Source organism: Myodes glareolus, chromosome 4, assembly GCF_982192425.1.
Source record: "Myodes glareolus chromosome 4, mMyoGla1.1, whole genome shotgun sequence".
In the NCBI taxonomy this organism is placed as follows: domain Eukaryota; kingdom Metazoa; phylum Chordata; class Mammalia; order Rodentia; family Cricetidae; genus Myodes; species Myodes glareolus.
The window spans coordinates 74,494,348-74,519,500 of NC_142029.1; the positions used below are offsets into that span (position 1 = coordinate 74,494,348).

The following is a 25,153-nucleotide window of genomic DNA, read 5'->3' on the forward strand; positions in this document are numbered from 1 at the left end:
ATGCAACTCTTACAAGAAAACATCTAATTGAGGTAGCATCTTACAGTTCAGAGGTTCAATCCACTATCATCATGGTGGGACATGGCAGTATGCAAACAGACACCGTTCTGGAGAGGTAGCTGCTACAAGTTGATATGTAGGCAAAAGTAAGTAGACTAGGCATGGCTTGAGCATACATGAGACCTCAAACCTGTAACATGAGGGCCAGGCTCATTGGGGTTTCTGTCCCGCCCGGTCCCCCAGCCATTAATACCAGAGAAAATCTCACAGAGATCTCCATAAGTTATAAAACTGATTGGGCCATTAGCTCGGGCTTTTTATTAGTTCTTGTAGCTTATATTTACCCATTATTCTTATCTATGTTAGCCACATGGCTCAGTACCTTTTTTAGTGGGGCAGGTCACATCCTGCTTCTTTGGTGATCTGGGCAGGAGTGGGAGGAATGGGCTTCCTCCTTCCCAGAATCCTCCTGTTCTCATCGCCCCACTTTTACTTTCTGTCTGGTTGACTCACCTATACTTCATGTCTGGCCAATCAGCGTTTATTTAAAACATGATTGACAGAATACAGACAATTCTCCCACACCAAAAGCCCACCTCCACAGTGACTCTACACTTCCTCCAACGAGGTCACACTTACTCCCACAAAGCCACACCTTCCAATCGTGCTATCCCATTTGGGGTCATTTTCTTTCAAACCACCACAGATAGCAAGATCTTACCAGGCTCCGGGTAGATGCTCCCACCTTGCTCTATTGGACTTTTCAGCCTTCATCGCTATGAAGAAATAAAGGCCTACTTACAGATAACTCGGTTTTGGACATTTTGTTATACAGCAAGAGAAAACAGACAGAGTTCAACAGAAGTGACACAGCTCTCTGTGGATGACTCTGCCAACAAAATCTCCCTTTATACCAGGCCTACACTGTCCCCTCACAACAAGTCTCATTCCACCGCCATGTGGCAGCATTCCACATACAGAAGGCAGTTAACCCTGACTGTCAACCTCACCAGCCTGAGAGCTGCCTCGGGAATGACAGAGTGCATCTGTTTTCGGAGATAACTGGATCGTGAGGGCTCTGACTAATGCACGGTCTGGCCCAGTAGTGGAGGGTGGCAGAACTCTGGAAGGTGGAGTCTAGTTGGAGGAAGTAGGTCACCAGGGTGTGCCACTCACCTGAACCTTTGCTACCGCTCGGTTCTGCTTCCTGTCTAACACAAGGAAAAGAAATTCCTCCACCAGGATGTTCTGCCCAAGTTCATGCAGCTGAGACACCAAAGGCTGAATCCTCTAAAACTGGGAGCCAAAATAAATCCTTCCTCTTTAACTTACTTTGGTAAGGTATATTTTCATAAAGTAATTCAAATCTATAGCCTTTGGATGGTTTTTAGCTGATAAACTTCCCTAAGTGCAAAGGACGGTCCCATATTTTTCCTGTACCCATGACAAGGGTGCCTTAAGTCAGACAAGTAAGCTGCGGGGTGGATAGACTGCTCGTGGGAAACATGGCTAGGGAGTAGGAAACAGCTAGAATGCAGATGGCTGGGCCGTTCTCTATGTCCACCCTTCTTGGCTGACCAAGGTAGACGGTGCCATTCCATGCCTGATCCCGCAGCTCTGTAGCAATTCATGATCCACCAGTACATGGATGGCACATGACATCACATAAGCTCTGAGTTGTGTACGATCCGGGCTCAGCATCAGAAATGCCACTGCCAGACGCCCACAGAGTGGGTCCCCATCACAGGCACTTTGACTGTGTGACTGCCACACTGCTCCCATCCCCCATCTTCCCAGTGTCTCCCAGGCTTCTCCCAGGTCTTCTCCTAGGTGAGAAGACCCTGGTCTCCACTCACTCCCCAAAGCCCACGGTTTTCGAGACTGGCAAGGGGGTGGCCATCATCAAGCCAATCCTGTTGAGTCTGGTTACCATGAGGCAGAACATGGAGAGTGACCTACCTAGCCCAGAATGGATTTGTTGTAGATAGGCGTGGTAGGGCTACACTGGATCCCTGCCCAGTCCCAGGTAGCAGGAGCCTAAGAGACAGGATCTGTGAAGCCAGAGTCAGCCAAGGAATTAGACAGCCCCCAGGCTGGAGAAACACCTACTGACTTCTACTGTTAACTGTGGGAAGCTGTGCAGGGCACAGAATCTCCAAGTTCCTGATTCCATCGCTGCAAAGGCAGTAATGATGGCTCCCAGCATCCGCTCAGTCCTTATGGCTTGCTGAGTGCTATTCTGAGGGCTCCTTTACTCTGGCAGCCACTCTACAGGACAGGTGCAGCTATGAAGCCTATTCTCACATGGAAAAGAGGGTAGCATGGGAACCAGTGACATTCCCTTATTTTTCCGTTTTCTGTGGTGGGGGTGAAAGTGCATTTCAAGGTGTATGAAGCACAATCAAAAGCTCAGAGACAAAAATTGGAGTTCAACCTAAAGGTCAGAAAGGCAAAACAGCCAGCCACCGGTTCTTACCTCTACCTCAGTCCGAAATGGCGATCCTGCTCCAGTAATCTCAGAATGAGATTGAGACTGAGAGCTGTCTCCTCTCGTTTATATTCCTCTCTAGTGTTGGGATTAAGGGCGTGCATCACTATCGCCTGGTTTCTATGGCAAACCAGTGTGGCTACTGGAATTAAATGGTGTGTGTCATTGTGGCTACTGGGATTAAAGGTATATGGCATTGCTGCCTGGTCTGTAAGGTTGGCCAGTGTGGCTATTTTACTTTCTCGACCCCCAGGCAAGCTTTATTTATTAAAATACAACTGCAATGCCACTACAGGTGTGTGTATGGAGGGTGGAGGACAAGCTTGTCAAGTCAGGTCTCTCATTCACCCTTACACAGGTTCCAGGGGCTGAACTCAGGTGGCCAGGTTTGTACCGCAAGCACCTTTGCTCTCTGCGTTATCTCACCGTCCCTCCCCCTAAACTCTAACTTATTACCTCTGGAGAGCAGATGTATCTGTCCTCGGTGGAGATACCCAAAAATGCCTCCAGTGTTCTCAACTCTGGACCAGAGAACAAGAGCCACGAAATCGGCTGACCACTCCTGTAGTTGAACCTGAACCGGGTCAAAGAACTGGGCAGTTCCAAACACAGCCTCCTGCACACTGCCTATCCCAGATCATTTCTTGACTAACAGGAGTCCCTGGGAGGGTAGGCTGGGGAGGGGCGGGAGAGGAATGCTCCTCCTACTTTGGGACTCCAGTAGTGCTGTCCCAGCTCAGGCTTGAGTACCCAGAGGGTTCAGCCAGGTCTCCATCTGATTAGAGACTGGGGAAGCAATGGGGTGCGTGTAGACTGCATGGAAGAGAAATGGTCACTTCTAGGAAGGTTGCCCCACAAGGGCAGTTGGTAGCCCTTTCCTCCAGACCACCTTGTGCTCAGCCTTGTCTCCAATCCTGGAGTCAGAGGTCTCCTGCAGCCAGTGTGGAGCCTATTCTGTTAATCCCACACTTGGCGTCAGTATCTTCTCCCCTAGGCTCTCATGGGAACCTGAGGCAGAGAGAAACAGAGCATTGCTGGAGCGCATTAGGAAGCCATGGATCTGATGTTAGGAAAGACCCTTTACCTACCAGTAAAGGTGGGGGGAGGGAGTAGCAGTAGAGGTGTCAGAAGTGGAGGGGGGTCAGAAGTGGGGGACTCAGAAGTGGAGGGGGGTCGGAAGTGGAGGGGATCAGAAGTGGGGGGGTCAGAAGTGGAGGGGGTCAGAAGTGGAGGGAGAGTCAGAAGTGGGGGAGTCAGAAGTAGAGGGGGGGTTAGAAGTGGAGGGGGTCAGAAGTGGAAGGGGGTCAAAAGTGGGGGACTCAGAAGTAGAGGGAGAGTCAGAAGTGGGGGAGAGTCAGAAGTGGAGGCGGGGTTAGAAGTGAAGTCAGATGCAGCCCTCTCACACTTGCATAGGCCCCAGAAGGAATCGGCACTATCCACTATTTTCAAAGAGCACGACATAGGATGTGGACAGACTTTGATGCCTTTTGAATACTGAGCTATGTGACTACAGGACCCATGCTAACTGTCACTTAAAGTTCCCTCCAGGAGCAAGATGGCTCAGCCAGTAAAGACACTTCTTGCCAAGTCCGACAACCCGACTTTAATCTCCAGGTCCCACACGATGGGAGAGAAGTAACTCCCACAATTTGTCCTCTGGCCTTCACAGACATACAACACAAATCTAATTTTGTGTGTGTGTATGTGTTTCCCCCAAAGCCTCTGATAGCCTCCCTAGACTGTTTCCTTCCTGTATATCAGGAACAGGCTGAATAAGGCCTCAGTTCAAAACAACTCATACCTACTCCTCCTCAAATGTGCTGACGCGGTGTTTAGATGTGGGACCTTAGGAAAATGGTTAGACATGGAGACAGAGTCCTCGTGAATGGTACTGGGGCCCTAGAAGGGCCTAGGGACCACATCTCCCCTCTCACTATGAGAGCACAGCTACAGAGCACTGTATGTGAACCAGAGCTCCAGAGCTGTGAGGGTAACTTATGCTGTCTGCAGCCCTAGTTCATAGCGTCTGGAAGGTCTTGTGGCTGCTCTTGGTTGTCAACTTGACGATGCCTGGAACTAAATGGAATATAAAAACGGAGGGCACACTGTGAGGAATTTTTGCTTCTTTTGAAAAGGATGGATCCACTTCTAGTCCAGATTTCCAAGGAAGACACACACCTTTAACCTGGGCCACCCCTGCTGGGAGCCTGTATGAGGGCATGGAAGGCAGAATGCTCTTTGCCTGCTTGCTCCTACCTTGCTAGCCCAGCCCTTCACTGGCATTAGAGCCTACTTCTTGGAAATTCCAGCGTCTACTGAAGGCCAGCTGAGACGTCAGCTGAGCAACTTCTGGATCCTTGGGCCTCTGGTTTAGCCATTGTGTGATTAGCAGGATCACAGCCTATGGGTCCTTCTAATAAACCTTTTCCTATAGAGAGAGATTCGTTCTACAAGTTGTGTTTCTCTAGAGAACCCCAACTAACGCAGAAGGGCAAGATGAAAGGATTGAGCCTGTCACTACAACACTCTATCAGCACCCCCAACTTTGGAGTGTTTTTTTATAGCAGCCCAAACTCAATCCCTTTCAGCTGGCTCCAGAAGTCTATGATTTGAGTTTCCCAGCTGGATTCTAAAATCCAAGAGAGGAAAAGAGATAGAACATTCCGTTTAAATTTTTTTCCCCATGGCAAACTATTGATTTTATTTATTTTTTATTTTAAATTTTTATTTAATTTTTTTAATTTAATTTGGGTTTTTATTGAGCTATATATTTTTCTCCACTCACCTCCCTTCCTTCACCTTCCCCTTCTACCCTCTCCCATGATCCCCACGCTCCCAATTTACTCAGGAGATCTTGTCTTTTTCTACTTCCCATGTAGATTAGATTGTTTTAATTTTTAATTTAAATATATTTATTTATTAAGAGGCAGGTTCTCACTATGTAGCCCTGGCTGGTCTAAACCTCACTTTGTAAACCAGATTGGTCTTAAATTCAGAGATCTATCTGCCTCTGCCTTCTGAGTACTGGGATTAAATAGGAATGCCACTATGCCTGCCAAATACCAGTCCCCACTTTTTTTTTCTATACTGGGGACTGATCCCAGGGTCACACGCATGCTAAATGAGTAAATTATATGGTACTATGTGCCCAGGCCCCCAAATTCCCTTTTTAAGCACTAACCCAGGGAGATTTTACTACCCCAGCTAGAAACCACCAGTTGCAGGATTCCAGGTGTGCCAGAGACTGTGACATAAGCCTGGAAAAAACAGGAGTTGTTGACACGAGGCGGCTGTGCGCTTTTAGGAACAGATGGATCTGGTTCAAATCCTGGTTACTAGCTCTGTGCATTTGAGCTACAGTTACTTAGTTACTCTCTAAGCCTAAACTTCTTCATATGTGTCCTAAGGTTAAGCCGACAAACAAGAGCTTCAGAAAACCGTAGCACACAGAAGCAGTCAACAGCTATCAGCTTGATGCCTCCCTCGTTTCCTCCTTCCTTCCTGGCTAAGCTCTTCTGTTCAGCTGGTTGTCTATACAGCTGCATGAAGAAAGGCCATGTGAGCTCTTTCTCCTAGCTACTCCCTTGCTACAAACCCAAGAATATCTACAGACTGTTCACTCGGGGCGGGGGGGGGGGGGCAGACCCCACTTAACAGTACCAGCTTACGGCTGGAGTACAGGGCATGGCTTTGTCTACACAGGAGACGAAACCCACAGTCTTTGGGGAAATGGCCCCGTGGGTCTCCAGCCTGGCAAGTGGGAAACAGGGAAGGGGTGGATAGTGAGTGTGAGCGAGTACTCCTTGAGAAGTGGCGGCAGGTGTAGGGCTGAGGGTGCTCTGGGGGAGGGATGGCGTGCAGGGCTCTATACTAGGGGCCCCACGCACCTAAAGGTCTCTGAGCCTTGCTTTCGTCACCCATAAAAATGGAGCAAACCCCACCTGCACCAAACTCCACACTGTTGGATGATTAGATACCCAAGGAGATAGTTCATAAGCACTCACTGTCCCCGTCTCCCTTTCCCACAGGAGACAGGACACAAAGGCCTCCAGAGAGACCAAGACATTCAGAGGGCTGCCCTATAAAAAACAGACTTGCAGAGATTTAATAGATGCAAAAAGACACAGGATTGTCACCAGGGTTGGTCGGATCACACAAGCTGCTCTCAAGGCACACAGAGTGGAACAAATAACAAAATGGACTTCTTCTGCGTGTGGTCGGCTGATGACTTAAAAATTTACCTAAGAGCATAAAAAGCCAACTGGTTCTTAGGGTCGTATTCCATGGCGAAGAAATGAGCAACAAAGCGGTGAGAGCGGGTAAAGGCAGCCCGCAGCTTCTCAAGACAAGAAAAATGAGGCATTTTGTTTAAACAATGAGACAGATGCCGAGAAGATCGCCTGCAGAGCCCACTGGGGGATGTGGGGCTGTAGAGGCTGTGCCAGAAGCACCACCTGGCCAAGACAGTCCCTGCCGGTACCAGGTAGTCGCCCTCCACGGAGCTCTGGGAAGAGTTGATAGCTGGATTAAGACAGGGGTGGCCCAGGTGGAAGGACAGAGGGACACAGGGCTCGCAGATACACAAGGATGTTGTAGGAAGAGAAATATCAAGACGGAGCAGAAGTCAGCCCCATCTCTTTCTATGGCTTTCTTTTTGGCTTCCTGGAGAGATAGGTGTTTGAGACCTGAGAGCAAGGGAGAGCTCCAGAGAGCATCCTAAGGGAGGGAAGACTGCTGGCCCTGAGGAAAGCCCAGTGCTGGCTGAGGGAAAGATGTAGAACATCTGGGGCCTGGAAACAACTCCAGCAGGACTCAGGCAGCTGAGCCCAGACCTGAGAGAGTCAAAAGAACACAATAAAAAAGAAAAAAGCCAAAAAGAGAGGAACGGATGTGACCCTTATGGGGCTGAGGTATCAGAAAGACAGCTACAGCCAGGTTCCAGGGCATAGTGCCAGGTGGCTGTCCTGAACAAAGGACCACACTCCCTTCCTCCATGAAAGCCCTCGGCAGGACTTGAAGGTTAAAAACCCGAACTCCAAGGAGACTTCCTAGGCCTCCCAAGGCAGCAGCTTTAATTGAAGGTGGCCACATCCCTGAAGACCTTGGCAGCTGCTTTGATGCAGAAGCTTGCAGATGTCCGTATATTCCTGCTCAGGACAGTCCATGGGCGAAGCATGTGTGGCTGTTTACCGTAATGACGAGCTTCCCGCCTACCTACCCGGGGGTTCCTCCAAGTCCTGGGTGGAACACACAATAGAGGACATGCTTGATCAGAGGGAAATAAGGTGCTGATGGTGCCTCAGGCACTTGGTGTAGACGAGGAGGCCACCGCCCCACAGGCCTCAATAGTGAAACACATTCAGTCTGTTGTTCTCATCCAGGCCCAGCTGCAGTAAGTTCGAAGTGGCTGTTGGTTTGGGCGCTGAGGAGAAGAGCTGTCTGGTCACAAAGTGAAGGAAAACTAGATGGTTGAGCACGTCCAGGTGGGTGCTAAGAACAGGTCAAAGGCCCAACAGGATGCTCCTGAGACATCAGAGGCCTGTGGCGGAGCACAGCCAGTCAGCCAGTACAACAGGAAGGGACAAGGGTTTGGGGCCAGATAAAAGGATACACCTTGGGGTCATTCTTGAAATGTTCTAGCCACTTCCGGTTAGACTCGATCATGCTCTGGACGCTGACGCTGTCCATCTTGGGGACTCGAGAATGGGAGTGCTGCAGGAGGTGGAGCTGCTCACTGGGGAGGAGGGGGAGAGCTTAGTGAGTGAGGAGAGGGAGAGCAGCCAGGAAGTGGACTGCTGTGAGGGGCAGAGTCAAGCGCCTCCCCCTCCTCCTCTCATTGGCCCACCAGCGTCCCTGTAAGGCCTCCAGCAATTCAAAAGTCCTCCTCTAGTCCCCAAAGGGAAGGTAGTGACTGCCCTCCAACCCCTTTCTGGGCACTTGATGCAGAACTACCCAGGACCTTCACATCTGTCTGTCCTCAGCCAATCCATCAGTTCAAATACTTACACGGTGCCAGCTCTCAGGCTGACCCAGAGAGCAGACAAGGATGCGGGATTTACACTTAGGGCTGGGGTGGGGAGGAGAGAATATTTGGCAGGGAATAAGATGAATAGGAAATTAATAACGGGACTAAATAATCGCCTATCTGTCTCCCCAAGGGGCGTCCCCCTACTCCAGATGTTGCTCAGCAAGCACTGGAGAAGAAGAGGCCATGGGAATCAGACAAAGATCAGCGACAAAGACGGGCCAGACCCCAGGGCTGGTGGGACCGTAGGAAGAGCTGGGTCTCCCTCAGGCTCGTGTCTCCTCACAGACCCAGCAGACAGACAACATCTGTAGAGCTAGTCGGACACGCCCCTCCCCACACCCACTGAACCTCAGCAGCAGGGTTTGACTACCACCCTCTTCAGGGAGGTCCATACACTGAGGCTCTTGACTGAGAGGCTTACCTTACAGACACATAGCCGAGCTTGTTCTCCAGTGGGGGAGGGCAGCCGCTGAGCAACGGGACACCAGCTGCAACAGCAAGGAGTGCAAGGGCAGTCAGCCAGCTGAGCCAGCTGAGCCAGCATCCTTCCCCCCCCCCCCCCGCCTCAGCGAGCCACTCAATCCCAGAAAAGGATGCCCCCAGAACAAACAATGGCAGGCAAAGTCTCTGTGCTGAAGGTGAGAGACAGACGACAGACAAGAACTGTCCTATTTACTATGATGCTAAAAACCTAATTTTCAGTTTGGGCTGGGGCAGAAAATGTTGTTCCCTCAAATGGCTGCCTTTATGACTTGTGTTCTCAACAGGGGGTGGACTAAAGGAGGAGACTGGACAGAAGCAGAGCAGAAGCCAGGGTCAAGGGGTCATAGGCAGAGTCAACACCTGGTATCTGACTCTGGAGCTCACTACTAAACCCCACTGAGTCTCAACTTTACTACTCTATAAAATGGAAACAAATAATTACTACCTCAGAGAACGACAATACAAACTAAAGAGGGTGTGTGTGTGTGTGTGTAAATGTCGCGGTGTACTATATTAATGACAGGCATCAGGATGACAACAATGACGTTTTTTGATTCTGCCTGGCTTTAGCTCCGCACAGTGCAGGCTCATTGTACAACATCCCAGCGCAGACCCTCTAGCTGTAACGCCACAACAAGGTCTTCCTTCACCAGGGCCCCACTGACAGCCAATGACCAAAGATGGGGAAGGAGGTAAGGGGAGGCAAAGGCAAAAGAAAGGATGGTTATGAGAGGCATAAGAGCAGAGGAAAGAGGGGGGAAGGCAGGCTCCACCCAGAAACCAGGCACACGGGGGAGTGGGGACCTACAAGGAAAATACTTGCGCCACTTCTCCAGCAGGAAGTCGTCCACGGTTTGCGAGGAGGAGGAGAGTCTGGTGCCCTGGCCCGGGTCCCAGGCCCACTGGGTGGACGTGGGTGTGGCAGACGATGAGGACGACGGCTTGGTCAGGAGGGGATAGGCTGGGGTAGGGGTGTTCTTGGAGGGCCGAAGCGAGGAGGTGAGGAGCGGAGGTGGTGGCGGCTGGGAGTTGAGGCTGCCCAGCACGCTCAGCACACCATTCAGCTCACTGCTGATCCGCTGAAGGGAACTGCTCAGGTAGTGGATCTTGTTGGGATCGGCGGAGCTTGGGGTCAGGGTGACTGAAAGAGGCAGAGGGGAGGAAGGATTCAGGGTCGAGTTGGCACTTGAGTACCCTACTACTGCAGACAACAGGCTAAAGACCTTATGGGAGGACAAAGGATGGGAGCAGGGCTTCTGTCCCCGACAAGGGCCCAAGGACATAGACAAAAGGAAAAACAAGGTCCCTGACCTAAGCACAGGCCAGAGCAGCCAAGAGTGAGGGGCTGCAGGGGCCTGGAGAGAAGAGACTGCAGGGATCCTTGGCCCCTTCATCCTCCATGTTGCAGACCCAGGGTGATGATTACCTCATCCAGGCTCGCTAGGGCTTGGAGGAGGAGGCTAGAGTGGCCCCGCATTCCTCCCCTCCACAACACTGGGCTTCACTTCCCCTCTCCCTCCCTGGCTTCCTTGTGTGGCACCACTCACTGTGAGGCAGGGGGCAGGACTCAGAGCTCTCGCTGCTCAAGTCTTCCATGTCACTGAGGTCAAAGGTCACCTTCTTGATAGAGGATCCTTTCAGAGTGTCCTCATCAGAGACCTGACAGGTAGAAGGGACCATTAGCACTGTCCCCTCCCGTCTGATGAGGTGGTTCTTCTGAGGTCCAAGGTTCTGGAGGCACCCCAGGAAAGGCACCCCACAGTCTGCCTCAGAAGAGGGGCTAAGAGAACTCAACTGCCTGTGAAGCAGTCCGGGGGCACCCCCAGGATCAGCAGAACCCCATCATCTACCCCAAATTAGCCTTGCAGTTTCCCATTTGAGTATCTCTGCTCCCAAATCGAAACCTGGGGCATGGAGGAGATTTCACACAGTCTCAGGGAAGGAAGAGACACCCTGAAGCCACACTTGGTCACACTTCTGGAACTATGCAGGAATAACAGGGCTCGTCCCCAATTCTGTGACATTCACCAAGAATGCTGTGGCCAAGCAGCAGATGCTCCAAGGATGACTTGAACCATCGGCACAGACATCAGCTTCTCAGATATTTCGACAGAGCCAATGCCTCTGTTATCTCGGCCAAGAGCCTGAGCACTAGCGATCCAGCTCTCCCTAATCCAGGCCTAGAGGAGGGAGGGAGGGGCCACACCGGGCTATGTGGCCACAGGGAGACACCTCTTCCTGTAGAGAAGATTCCAGTTGGCTCAGCTTCTCTTCTTTCTTCTTCAGCAGGTCATGGCCTTTCCTCATGGCTGACTTCATCTCATCCAGGTGCCTGGTCTCCTGTGACCAGGGAGGAAGGGGAGGAAAAACGTTCAGCACGGATACTAGAGTCCGGGCTCTGGTATTTGTTGGCTGGGTGGTTGTAAATACATCCCTTAACTCTCAGGCCGGCTGCTCATCTGAGAGAATGGCTACTTTCCCTCAGACCCTGAGAACTAACAAGACGGTGTGTTACGTGAGGAACACTATGCCCGTGGATGCTAAGTCCTCAAGCTGTGGGACAAACGGTTACCATCACTCTGTTAACCCTGCCACCACCAAAAGGAATACAGCACAGCAGTAAAAGTGCCCAGGGAGAGAAGGGAACCCATTCTTGTGTCTGCAAGCCTCTTGCTATCTGTTGCTCACAGGCTAGGCATCCAGGTCTCAGAGCATGGGTCTCTCACTGGTTCTGGCACCATCAGAATTCTAAGCATTCAGACATGTTCCAGGGGAACCCGTGCTATTGAGGCCTAGATTGGTACACAAATCTGTAACATCATATAACAATGGCGTCTCTGTCTTTTCATTGCGAATCAGACTGTCGGAGAAGCCAGCCAGCTACTCAACCGTGCACTGAGTGTATCTACAGATCTTCCGTCTTCAGTATACCAAAGGATAAAGAAGAGCATTGGATTTGAAATATTTTAGACATTGGTTGTACCTTTCATGTAGGACATGGCAATAGCAATAAAGGTTGAGTATCCCATTTCCAAATTGCTTGGCCTCAGAAACATCTGAGATTTTGTAGTTTTCAGATTTGGGAATATCTGCATGGACTTTACTGCTTGAATTGATTTGGGGGTTAGGGACCCTCAACCTGTATCCTCACTCATTAAAGATGATTACTATGAAGATAAAACAATTTGTTATTAGAGAAGGTGTTTGCACATGACGTATGGCCATGATGAGGCAAGTGACCACAGAGCCCGTGTGGCCCATCTCAGGGTTCCCAGAATGCTCAGCTGAGGAAAGCTAGCACCCTCAGATCTCCCAATACAGAATAGCAGGCCCTCCTCTAGGCTCCTAACCTCATCCAAGTTCTTGCACACATTGTCCAGGATCTTGGTGCCTGGGAGGTCTTCATCCACCTCCTGGGCATTAGCCAGCTCACGGCGCCAATGCTGCTGGGCGGCTTTCAGGGCCGTTTGTCGCCTCCTCATGGAGCGTGTCTGGCGCACTAAGAACTCCTTTGCACTCCGGACAGCTACACCCTCAGCAGAGAGGAAGTGTCGGACACTGTGGGGCAGGAAGGAGTAGGGAAGGAAAACCAAAGACTACACTGAGCCACGGGGCCACTTCCCCAGCACATGTCCACATGAACACACACAGGAACTGCTGGACTGGGACTAGGATATCACCATTAAGTACCTGAGGGTGTGGCACATGAGGTCAGTAGCTCACAGATACTCTGTGGATTGTGCCTGGGGCCTGTACTCAGATAACTAGATACTCCTAGAGGTCTGACCTTCAACTGGAGGCCAGCAGGTACCAGCCTGCTGTGTTAAAAGTCACCTAGCGTAGGATAGTAGCTTAGTAGAGTCTTCCATCCCAGGGCCATGCCTTGAACCAAGCCTCGCTGAAGGTCATTGTCATCTCTGCTCTGGTAGAAACACTCAGTCATGGCACAAGATGGGTTGGGGAAACTCACCTGTCCATGGCCAGGTCGATCTCCTCCTTGCTCTGCGAGAGGGAAGAGGACACCTCCTGGGTCTCATTCTGCAAACACATAATAGAAAAGGCCAGCTGAGTGCGGCAAAAGCCAACAGCCCACAGGCTAAAGGAATCCTGAAGTCCTGCCCGGTGTCCTAGCCACAGAAACAGCTCTGCCAGCCCCCAGGTGCTCTTCACATATATGAACCCTCTGAGTGATAGAGAGGGTGGAGAAAGAGACTAAGAAGAGGAGCTAGAATCAAAATAAAGCAGAGCCAAGTTCCTCTCCAAATGTCCAACCCCTACCATCACTCCCAGGCCCCAGGCCCTCGCTCACTGTGCCAAGGGATTTCCTCAGGTCCTCAATGTGGAGATCTGGCTCCAAATGTGGGGATGCATTATTCTCAGCTGCCAGTTCTTTAAACATGTCTTGTTTCCTTTGAACTTCAGCCTCTAGGCTACTGTGGTGAGGAAGAGAGCAGGAGGCAGGGCTGTGAGGCTGGGACACTCACCCTCATTCCCACAGGGCAGGGCTGGGATGTGGACACCAGAACCCAGAATCCTCTCTTTCTCACAGGCTCAGCACTCCATTCCCTACCAAGTACAGCAGGACTGTGCTGGCTGCTTCTATCTGGGCTCCAAACTGAGCCCTCTCCCTGTGGATGTTCATGATGACATGGGTCCCAAAGCAGTAGCGGGCAGATGTCCAGGGGAAGAGGTGGCCACTAACCAGGAGCAGAGTGTCCACACTACCTCAGGTGCTTCTGCAGCCTCTGACTTTGTGCCTGCAACAGATCCACCTGGGACTCCAGCTCCACCCGCCGGACACGCAGGTCATCAATGACCCTCCGCAGCTGCCGCTTTGACTCCACCAGGTGGGTATGCTCTTTCTTTGCCTCTTCCAGGTGCTGACGGGTGGCTGTGGTTTCCTGGGGCAGAGGAAAAGGTAAGAATGCGCACGGATGCCGTGGGAAGAAGGTGAGGTGCAGGCAGTGTCAGAGGTGTGGGAGACAGAAAACAAGTGGAAGCCGGAGCCGCTGCAGCCACTGTCTCTAGGGTCTGGGGTCTGCAGGCTCCTGGTCCCCCACCAGAGCCCCACTCCCCAAGGCTTGAAAGTCAGGTCCACTGGATAACGTGATACTGGCCAACACAGTCTTAGAACCCCAGGGACCTGGACAGGACAGGTGAACAGAAGGCAGGGGACAAACAGGGTGGGCAAACAGACCTCCTTCTCCAGAGCGGCCTGCCTCTGCGCATCCAGGAGCAGCTGCTTCTCTTTCCGCATGTTCTCTTCCTGGAGGGAGACAAGCCCTGGGCTGACTGCAGACCCCAGGACTGAGGTAGGTAGAACCTGCCCTCTGTGCTCAACCCCCCTCCCCAAGGCAAGGTAGATCCAGCCTCAGCCTCCCTCACCTGGGCATCCAGCTGAGCCAATCTGGCCTTGATATCTTTAGTTCTGGCTGCAAGTTCCACCTCTAAATCTTGTAATTTCCTTTCCTGGCCGAAGTATGGTAGAGAGAAAGACATGGGTGTAGAAAGAGTGAAAGGTTATTATTAGCTGAAGGACAGGAGAAAGATCCAGAACCCAGCATGCCACACCCCAAACGCTAAGCTGGACTCAGGCTTGTTCCCTGTTTCCCTGTCCTTGCAGCCTTCCAGTGTATACACGCCACATCTTGTTGATCCCCAGTGGGGCAAGGAGACATGAACCTGTCCACCCTAAAGATGTAAATGGGCTGACCTCTCCTTTCCAATACTAGGGCTACTCCCAGGCTCAGAAAAAAAGGAACAAAGATACCCTGGAGTGTGGGCATAACCAGGGTGAGATCCCATTCCTGAAGGTGCCAGAATCTCTGTCCCTGCCCTGCAATGGAAGTCTCTAAGTACTGCCCTGACTCCCAGGTCCTCACTTGATCCCGATGCCGCCGCCTGAGGTCCTCAAGCTGCTGGTCCTGCTCCTGCCTCAAGTTCTCCAACTCTCGCTCGTGGGCCCTTCGCAGGCGCTCCAGCTCTCCAGTCAGGTGCCCCAGGAGGTCAGCACGCTGCTTTCTTTCCTGAAAAGATCATGGGGCTACCTGTGGGACCCTACAGTAGCTCCTAACACCCCAAAATCAGTTTCCCCAACTCCTGCTGTGTTAGATCAAATAGACTGATGAGAGTCACTATCAGACCCCAGATTTTGTCCTGAGGCTGCGCTTTCTGCCCTGGAAGATTCCAGTCACCGAAGCAGGAGCCCAGCAGTCTCCCATAGGACTGAGTTGTACGACAGTCACACTGCCACTGGCCCACTATCCAGCCCCAACGGGAACAAGCCAAGTTGAATTGGGGTCCACTCAAGTCATGGAACACCTCCACTCTAGATGGGTAAACGAGATGGTTGCTATTACTGCCTGTCAAGTTGATAGAGCCTGGAGTCACCGAGGAGTCAGGCTCTGGGCATGTCTGTGAGGGATTTTCTAGATTGGGGCAGCTGAGGTGGGAAGACCCACACTAAATGTGAACAGCACCACTCCACGGGCTGGGGTCTCAGACCACTAAAATAAAACCGGAGCTGAGGGTCGGCACTCATCCCTCTGCTCCTGACTGTGGGCGCAATGTGGCCAGCTGCATCATGCTTCTGCCGCCACGCCTGCCCCACCACAAGAAGAGGATAACTCCACACTGGGCCAGAAAAACCCTTCCTTCCTTGAGTTGTCTTTGCCAGGTAGCTTGTCACATCAACAACAACATTAAAAATGTAACTAATCCAGGCAGATAATATCCGGCTGTTGTTGGGCTCTTGTCTCCTTGCTGACCTGAAATTCCATGCGCCCTGGGGGCGTGGCTTCGGAGTGACTAAAACTGAAAGCTGTGTAGTCAGACAGCTTGGGAAGGTGGCCTAAATTCCCCAGGTCTCCAAAATGAAGATGATGGCACGCACATTTCCCAAGGCTGCCGCAAGGACTGAATGCAGGAAGATGGCTAAGGAGCTCAGAGTAGTGCCTGGCACCTGGTAAAGGCTTAGTAGCATCAGTAATCATTACCATTTAAACAAAGTGCAGTCGCTGTGGGAGAAGAAACACCCCTCGTCGAGGAACGGGGGGGTTTCTCATGCTTCACTGGTAAGATGGAACAATGACTTTGTCATTGCAGGATGCCAGAGAAGTAAGTCTCCTCCAACCTTTTCCAGATGTCCCCCTCCCCATGCCTGCAGCTGAGAAGAACAGCAGTTGGTGTGCCCGTGTCCACATTTGCTGGAGAGGGAGGAGACTAAGCTACCTCAGCTTCGTATCGCTCTCTGGCTTCAGCCATCGCTTTCCGGTGCTCCTCCTTCATCTTGTCCATCTTCCTCTCATGTTCCCTCTCTACCTCCTGGCGCTTGTCTCGAAAGAGGCTGCTAAGCTGGAAGGGGACAAAAGGAACACAGCTTGCATGGACTGAGAGTGCCCAGGCCTGGGGACCTGAAGGTCTTACACATGAACTGTCCCCAATACGCACAGAGCACCAAAGCACATGTATGTTGAACTATGACCACTACCCCTTCCTACAGGCACACGGGGGCCTAGAAGCACCAAAGGTTCTACTTTTGAAGGACTGGAGGCCACTCAGACTAGATGGTCCAGAAGACCTTAATGGAGCTGATATAGACCACCACTCACCTCTTGCTCATACTCAGTCACCTGATGAACCTTCTGGTGAGCTCTCTGCTCTGCCAACACAAGGCTCTCCTGTAACTGGGCCTCCTCTTTCTGCTGAGCCCCCTCTATCTTCTTCTGGAGGCTGGAGACCACCTAAGGAGACACCAGCACATACACAAGAATGTGGCCCTCAGAAGTGGAGCCTCTATACAGGGACTCACTGCCAGAGATTAGGCACCCATTCCAGCATCCTGAGGGGAAAGGAAATGCACTCCCTACTGGCCAAGGGTGGGGCTGAATTCCTGTGCCACCCAACATGAAGGGATCTGAGGGCCCAGGCTCTGCCCCGTCAGACCAGGCCATGCTCTTCTCACCTCCCGGTGTTTGGCCTCCAATGAGGAACAGAGCCGCTCCAGCTCAGCACTGTGCTCCTTCTCCAGGTCTGCCACTGCCTGGAGAAAAGCAGAGGGACTGTGAGAATCAGGGAAGAGCACTGGCCGGGCACTGACCAAGGGAAGCCAGGGTTCAGAGGACCAACTTGCTCTGTGTAAATAAGGGGCCGAGAAGAATCACAGGGACACTTTTGTTTCAAAATAACTTAGCCCCTATAGTCTATAGCTGACAGAGGGGAAGAACAAAGCCAGCATAGAGGCCTTTCAGTAAACCTCAGATCACCACTTCCACACCGACCCTGAGCAAGCTCACAGGTACATACACAAACCCACAGTCACCGCTTCCACACCAACCCTGAGCAAGCCCACAGATACACACACAAACCCACGGTCACCGCTTCCACACCGACCCTGAGCAAGCCCACAGGTACACACACAAACCCACGGTCACCGCTTCCACACCGACCCTGAGCAAGCCCACAGGTACACACACAAACCCACGGTCACCACTTCCACGCCGACCCTGACCGCTTCCACACCAATCCTGAGCAAGCCCACAGGTACACACACAAACCCACGGTCATGGCTTCCACGCCGACCCTGAGCAAGCCCACAGGTACATACACAAACCCACAGTCACCGCTTCCACACCGACCCTGAGCAAGCCCACAGGTACATACACAAACCCATATATGAGAATATGAGGCAGCCAGGCCAGATGGAGGTCAAAGTAGACTCTGGGAACCTGATCTACAGCATTAGGTGTCTAACAACCAAAGCTCTCGCCAAAAGCAAAGTTCTGTGTAGCCCATCACTAGGAGTTTAATTTGGAGGCTGATGTGATGCTGGGAGGAGAAAGTGAGGCAGGGAAAACCTGTGCAAAGGGTTTGTCTCTTATTCCAGAGCAGTCGGGGAAAGGAGCCACTGCGGCCACCTACAGCGACAGGGACAGCACCATCATGTCAAGCCCTCTTCTGGCCACAGCTCCTCCATAGCAAAAGCTCCCCAAATCCACAGGACATTTCCCTGGACATCTGCTGCAGAGACCAGGGAGAGCACCTGCCCTGAGTAGAGTAAGCCCACACAAGGAGCTCAGGGAGTCAGCTCCCCTGCCTGCACCCCAGCCTGGAGCAAGCCCCTCTCATGCTCTGCACATTTGTGTCAAGGGGGCAGATTTGATTCAGCTCACTCACCTCTTTCCTCTCCCCTTCCAGCTTCTCCCTCAGCTGCCGCAGAGCCACCTCCTTCTCAGCCTCCTTCTCCGCCTTCAGGGCGGCCTGGGCACTCCTCTCCTCGGCCTCCAGCTGCTCCCTTAGCTGCTCCAGCACCCTCCTGCTTTTCTGTTCCAAACTGGCTCTTTCAGCCTTCTGGAGGGTCTCTGCTTCCTCTCGAAGCCTCTGGAGGGCAGCCTGTTGCTCGGTTCTGGGCAGACAGAATGGAATGGGAAAAGCCGGGCACTCAGGTCATTGCCTCAGGCCAGGCAGCCCCCAGTGTAGACTCACCTAATTTGGTTCTCAAATGCTTCTGTACTGGACTGCACCTGGGCCCAGAGGCGGGCCAGCCTCTGGCTTTCTTCCTCTCTTATCCGAGTCTCCTCTTCCTCCTCTTCTGCCGCAGCAGCTTTCTGCAGCTGCGCCTTCAGGAGGCTGAGGAAAAAGGAAAGATATAGGCTGGTGAGAGTGACCACTGAGGTCTTTCTTGGACTCAGAATCAATGCAACTCGGCCTCCCCACAAACCACACTCAGTACTAGAGATCAGTCAATTTCTCATCCACGCTGGTTCCTTGTGGACTTAACCTCCATCTACCCTTGCCGCGGCAAGCAAAAGGCAGGCTGCTTGGTGCAAGGCTCCCCTCCACCTACAGGTTATCCTCCTGGACAAGGTATTCACTCAAAGAAGGTTATAGCCAACCTCATCCCTCAGTCAATAGACTCTATCCTGCGCACATCAAATGCATCACATCTCCAGATCTCTACCCTTTTCTTTGCCCCTTGACTATTGCTCATGCTGGTCCTTCAGTCAAGAATTCTATTTTTCTATCTGACAAAATCCTATTCGTTGCCCAACAGGCAAATTCATCAATTCACCTTTCCCCTTACAATCTGCATGCAGGCCTTTCTTAGCGCAAGCTGCCCTGTACCATGCATCACGATACCTCGTAACTAATTTGTTCCATCTGCTTTCCTTGCAAAACAGGGAATTTCTTCAGAATAAGAATCCTTCTTCTTTCCAGGCAATGGTGGTGCATGTTTTTAATCCTAGCACTTGGGAGGCAGAGGCAGGCGGACCTCTGAGTTTGAGGTCAGCCTGGTCTACAGAGTGAGTTTCAGGACAGCCAGGGCTACACATATCTCAAAAAAACTTAAAAAAAGAAAAAAAGAAAAAAAAATCCTGCCTCTTTTGGGGGGAGAGGAAAGGTCTCCTTTAGTCTAGGCTGGCTTCACATCCCCTATGTAGCCAAAAATGGCCTTAACTCCTGATCCTTCTGCCTTCACCTACCAAGTGCCTGGAATTACAGGGTTATGCTACCACATCTGACTAATGATACTGTCTTTTGTATCAAGCACAGAATATAGTAACAGATATAAAACACTGTTCCGTCAGTGTGTTGGGTTTGTGTAATATCACCTAGCCCCAAACTATGAGCAAGCCTTAAATGTCCATGAGAGGTAATTATCTGACCAGTGATACCCATCATTTCACCTGAAGCAAACAAACCTCTGCTTTTACAAACGAGATTTTTTTTTTGCGGGGGTGGGGGGGGCTCCTCACATAGATCCCACAAGACTAGTGGATGTGTGCAGTGCAGCCAGAAAGTTCAACCCTAAGAAAAACATGATCAAAAGACCAGTGAAATCCAGAGACAAAGCAGGCTTGGGATTATTTCCTATTTCAAGCTATTTATATCACTCTCTTCCTCTGTGGTAAGGAGCAAAATGTGAGCAAAGTACAAATCCTTCCTTTAAGACCCCAAAACCCTTTTTTTCCATGGCAAAATTTACACAGCCAACATGAATGTAGGGCTGAGGGGGAACTGAGAGCAATCCAAGCTCTCCATTTCACATCTAACAAAAGGGCAAGGAGGAGAATCCACACCCAAGAAAGTTTGTGTGGAAAGAGAAACCCAGACAAGGCTCTTACCCACAGAGAAATCACTTAGTCATTACTGGCTAAAACTATTCATTTCTACCCAAAATCAAGGCAAGAAATACCATTTGGGGAGCAACTAGCATGTTCTAGGCCCTGAGACATACCTCCGGCACCCTGGTCTCCACAGCAAGCTTAGGAGCCACCCTCGGGCTGGAGGTGCTGTACTCTAAGGGAAGCCGTTGGCTGCACCCTGACCTTTAGCTGGCCAGAAGAGGATACTACTTGTGGACACAAGAAGATGTGACAGAGGGTGGACCCTGGGGCAGGGAGCCTGTGCTGGGCTAATGAGAGGTTGAACCTGACCTCCCACCATTAAGGTGACGCTTATCTGTTTTGTTTCCTCAAAATGAGGCATAGATTTGCTATCTATGGTCTAAAAATAATAACTTTCAGTTGCTCCTGGATGTTCTGTCTAAAAGGACAAGCCGTGGCATTAAACTGTCAACAAAGAACATTCACATGCTTCTGAAGGCTTTTCCTGGCCGAGGGCTATGACACGCTGCTTTTTACCTTTTTGGTAGCCATTCACCCCTTTCTTCTGAGCAGAACCCTGCTTTTACTCTAGGGCAGAAAGACTAGCTGAAGGACCACCTCTCCAGTCTTGCTGTCACCAAAGGAGCCAGGCCAGACAGGTTTTCCCTGGGCACTCAATGCAGTACCAACAGAAGTTTCTGGGAGAGTTTTCTAGGAGTTACTTTTGGTGAGATTGTGGGCATCCCAGATACATCAGCACAGGAAAAGGGTGCCCGTCCTTCCCCAAACCCCTGCCCTGAGAAGAAGAAGACCTGAGAGATTTCTCCTTCTGCTGGTAAAGCCGTTGCACCTCCTCCTCCTCTTCCCGCCACAGCCTTTCTTCCAGCTGCTTCTGCCTCTCTTTCTTCTGCTCCAGCAGCCGCCTCTGGTCTTCCTTCGGTTCCTGGGTCACTGCCTCGTCTGCGGCCTTCAGTATAGCCTTTGAGAACTGCTTTTGGGGAGCTGCAGGCTCTGTGGTTTGCCTGCGTAGGGAAGGGGGCAGCTTACCACCACAGTGTTAGAGCCCACCAAGGTCCAAAAGCTACAGAACATCACGCCAAAACTCTAATGGGGGAGCCCCCAGACAGGTCACACAGGGGCTGGCAGTAAGACACAGTGAGCATCTGTCTTTTGGAATAAGCCTGGACTGGATAAGATCCAGGATCCTAGGAGGGGGACAGTTCCTAACAGCCTTGGGAGGCTGTGGCCTGAGGGGCGGCTTCTGGCAGAGCAGAGATCGAAAGTTTTTCCTCATGGGCTCTCCCCTGGGGTGGTGCAATTCTGTCTCCATGTCCCTACTATAGCTCTGCCTACTACTTAAGGCTCATTTCAGAAATAGGTCCCAGAGTCTCTTCTCTGCCTCCCAAATCAAGGAGAGGCCAAGGCCATGTAGAAGAACTGCAGAAGAAGCTACAAAGTTCCCTGCCTTGATACCAAAGGAGCCAGGTGCTTTCTGAGCTGAATGCGATGAAATGCTGTCATCAGTACACGGTTACGTTAATGTTTGGAAATGGTGAGAAACTCTGAGTTAACCTGAGTGCACAGAGGACTGTTAAGAAGACATACAGTCATGAAGAGTATCAGGATAAAGTATTTTACTTCCTTCAAAGCCAGGAGGCATGCGCACTGCCGGGTGCCTATTGGTACTGGAATTCTCAGCACAGAAACACTTCTTGCACAGTGCTCAGACACTACAGACTGGCCATGATTCACTCCAGCAGGAGCATGTGGGCAGGACCTGAATCCAGGAACCACTTGAGAGTCAAACAGGGGAGCCCGCCTGACTGAGAGCCCTAAAACCCCTCCCTCCGGCTCAGCAGCGTAGCAGACGGAAGGCAGCAGGAGGGGACAGACCAAAATGGCAGAAGAGAACGGGGTGAAGAACCCCACTGCAACCCACAGATGCTAGTGAGAAACAGAAAATACAGTCAAGACCTGTCCTTCCCTGTTTCTAAAATCAGAATTCAGAAAATAACCCTAAGCCACACTATCAATTCTCTCCTCCCAACTCTGTCCCCTCCCTCCTTCCACATCCTGGCTTCCTGAGTCCCCTGACACAGCCAACTGATGGCAGATACAGCAACATGGCTGCTACCTCCTCTGAGAATACTGCCCTCCACACAGGCCTCCTTGCCCAGCTCTCTGCCTCATCAACCCTCCAACTCATTTCCATTCTTGGCAGAAAGCATCTTTTCCCAACGACAGTACCTTTTAATGTCTGTCTCCCATGTGGGCTGCATAGTTGTGTGTAGCCCTAGGGACAGATGCTGCAGGAAGATGGGACATCAGAGCATACGTGCCCAGGCTATATACACCAGTGAGCCCGCCTGCGCACCTGACGCACAGGCAAATGAGCCTGTCTCCTGCCTCTCTGGTTTAAAGACTTGGGTATCCTGAAGACCTTGCTTAGGTCTAAAGCATTGAACGATGCCTGAGAGAGCCTAGAGCAAGCTGAGGACTCAGAAAGAAGAGGTGGGTCTGGTTTCTAGGCCAACTGCTCAGGTATCAACCTCTGTGAGACCCAGTTTCCAGTCATGGGAGGCCAGGCAGGCTGGATACTAAGTAACTCAGAGATACACAGGGATAAGCAAGGGTGGGAAGGCAGGGAGGGCGAGGCAGCCCCCTGGAGCAGTCCTAGAAGTAAAGGTACTACTGCTAAGCTAGAGTCAGACACCCGGACTCTCTGCAGCAGCACTGGAATTGAAATTGAATCTTGCATATGTTAGGCAAATAAACACTCTACCACTGAGCTACACAGCCAGCCAGTGGCTTAGATCCATTTACTATTCCACAAATGCTAATAAAAGATGCAGATGATGATGTCTACGGCCTAACCCTTCGGACTCAGCTGCCCGATACAGAACTCCTGCACTACTCTGAAAAAACAACCGATTCCCAGGGGAAAAGACTCAAGGAAAGAAAAGCAGGTGAGCCTAGGAGGCCAGTCAAATGTCTGGAAACCCCAGGAAGAACAGCATCACTGAGACAGGAAGAAACATGAAGTCGGGGCACTGGGCAGTCACGGTGTCTGGAGAGGAGTTAAGCCAAGCTTCTGGCCTCCCCACAGAGGGTCTGGGACCATCCCCTGACCTCTATCTAGCTTCCTCTCTCACACTCAACTCCTGTCCTTGTGAACAATGCCCTGATTCACTGGGTCACAGTCACACAGGAGACCTGAGAAAGCCATGTTCGTCACTGCACGATAGCTCACCGTCTGAAAAAGAAATGTGGTTGCTGCATGCCCACGTGACTCCGGCAGGGTTAGGATGATGAGATGAAGTCATGAGATAATGAGCCCCTTGACCTGGGGAGCTCTCAGTGAGTCACCAGCAGAAAAACTGTCTGTTCAACAACCCTGGGCCCGTTGTACCCCTCATTCACTGGGGGAGAGCCTGGCACAGCTACCTCAGGCCTAAAGTCAAAAGTCAGGGCTCTAGGGAGCAAGTTTGCTCACTATGTGACTCACCAGCAAGCCCCTCCCCTCCCTGAGCCCCTATCTTCTTTCTAAAACACTCCATATCTGTTTTAAGAGAAAACTCATGCTTCGTGGTTCCTGTTAACAAGTCTCAAGGTTCCCCTCACCCATGCTCAGACCTGGCAAGAATCAGTGATGGTTAGTGGAGCCCTCAAAGCTGCATATGGAGCACCAAGGATGAAGGCATCCTTCACTCCCCTCCTGCCACCACTCAAGGGGAACAGGCACTCAAGCAGTCCACACACTGGAAGACAGAACAGACACATAAAACTGGCCCTTACACCTCTGAAGAGACAGATGAGGTGGGGCTGACTGCCACCTTCTCCTCAGGCTCCTCAGCCTCTTGCTGCCCAAGACCCAGCTCTTCAGCCTGGGAGTGCTTCTCCTCAGACCTCTCAGGGAAAGCAGGCAGGCTCAGGACCTGCTCCCTTGCAAGCAATAAAGAAGCAACTGTGTTAGAGCCGGTTAGGGAGGGAAGGGCTCAGCTTACAGCCTATTCGGGGTTAAAGAGCTGTGGCGGAGACAAGGAGGGCAGCCCCAGGGAAACTTGCCTGCCTCATTCCCCAATCCCCCTCTCTCCCAGCCTCTTCTGTTGCCATTAGAAGTGAAGACCAAACTTTCCCACCCGCATGGGAAGAGAGATGGTCCCATCACCCAAAAAGCACTACACACAGCAGGTGTTCAGTGGATGCTGTTGATTGGACTTTGCTACAGCTCAGCTTCCCCTGCAACTCATTCAAACTGTATGACTCTTAAGACCAACATCTTCCTTTTGCCAGGAGAACAGAGACACTGGCAAATACACCCTGGGCTCCGGACCAGGCTGGGACAGAAAGGTCCTTCCATCTGGCTTCAGAAGATCCAGGGGCCCTGCACTGCCATCTGGCTGGGCTCAGGACAAAACAGTGCTTCAGCTTAGCCTGTGCAAGACTAGAGGTGGGCTAATGCCTGCTGGGAAATGCTGATGGAGATGAAAGGGAGGGGTCCCTAGCAGACCCTAGCAGGAGTGCAGTGGCCAGGGCAATAGCAGTCTGCCCTGGCAGGAGGAGGTGCACTCTTATTCAAGAGTTCCTATGGCTCCCCCATCAAGCTGGCTACCCTACTTTCAGCTGTAAATTGAGAACTATGAAGAAGCAGATTCACCACCTCACCTCGACCCTGCCCGCTACCCCTGGTTTCTGCTGCTCTGGCTACAGTGTCTACAACAGTTCTCATCCCTGTCTCTGTTCCTCACTATTACAATGACACGTGGAGAGGCCACCACCCTCAGGGACCCGTCTTCCTCAGCCTTACCTCTGAAGGGGGGCCTGTGGGGTGGGGCTGGCTACAGAGTCCTTTCCAGACTCTTCTTCCTTCCACTCAGGCTGCCCCTCCGGGGTCTGCAGAAGTCCTTCCTCCACAGCCTGGCTGTGCAGGGTACTCTGGAGCTGTTCCCTTGACAGAAATGGGGAACAATAACCTGGTCAGGGCGGCCAGAGGAGCAGGGTCAGGCCATCACTCAGAAAGCAAGAAGAGAATGTGTGTGGTAGAAAGCG

The 25,153-nt window shown here is 51.6% G+C and overlaps 1 protein-coding gene across 9 annotated transcripts in view; it reads right to left on the reverse strand.

The window, feature by feature from the left end:
* Positions 1-6,570: 6,570 nt before the first annotated feature.
* The window catches only part of Cep164 (centrosomal protein 164), a 64,608-nt gene continuing 46,025 nt past the window's right edge, over positions 6,571-25,153 (reverse strand). For 6 of the 9 annotated variants that reach the window (XM_048416888.3, XM_085688690.2, XM_048416887.3 and 3 more), the window contains 21 exons: positions 24,912-25,052; positions 23,900-24,046; positions 20,917-21,126; positions 18,483-18,626; positions 18,174-18,402; positions 16,963-17,040; positions 16,610-16,741; positions 16,230-16,352; positions 14,882-15,025; positions 14,385-14,468; positions 14,197-14,265; positions 13,725-13,900; positions 13,309-13,432; positions 12,970-13,037; positions 12,350-12,557; positions 11,232-11,339; positions 10,547-10,658; positions 9,808-10,140; positions 8,938-9,004; positions 8,100-8,222; positions 6,571-7,927 (listed from right to left, as the gene is read on the reverse strand). In XM_048416888.3, coding sequence (XP_048272845.2) covers positions 7,831-7,927; positions 8,100-8,222; positions 8,938-9,004; positions 9,808-10,140; positions 10,547-10,658; positions 11,232-11,339; positions 12,350-12,557; positions 12,970-13,037; positions 13,309-13,432; positions 13,725-13,900; positions 14,197-14,265; positions 14,385-14,468; positions 14,882-15,025; positions 16,230-16,352; positions 16,610-16,741; positions 16,963-17,040; positions 18,174-18,402; positions 18,483-18,626; positions 20,917-21,126; positions 23,900-24,046; positions 24,912-25,052 — 2,917 coding nt within the window. In that variant the 3' untranslated portion in view covers positions 6,571-7,830. The remainder of the gene's footprint in view (positions 7,928-8,099; positions 8,223-8,937; positions 9,005-9,807; positions 10,141-10,546; positions 10,659-11,231; positions 11,340-12,349; positions 12,558-12,969; positions 13,038-13,308; positions 13,433-13,724; positions 13,901-14,196; positions 14,266-14,384; positions 14,469-14,881; positions 15,026-16,229; positions 16,353-16,609; positions 16,742-16,962; positions 17,041-18,173; positions 18,403-18,482; positions 18,627-20,916; positions 21,127-23,899; positions 24,047-24,911; positions 25,053-25,153) is intronic. The other 3 variants (XM_085688689.2, XM_048416885.3, XM_048416886.3) reach the window with 2 other exon arrangements.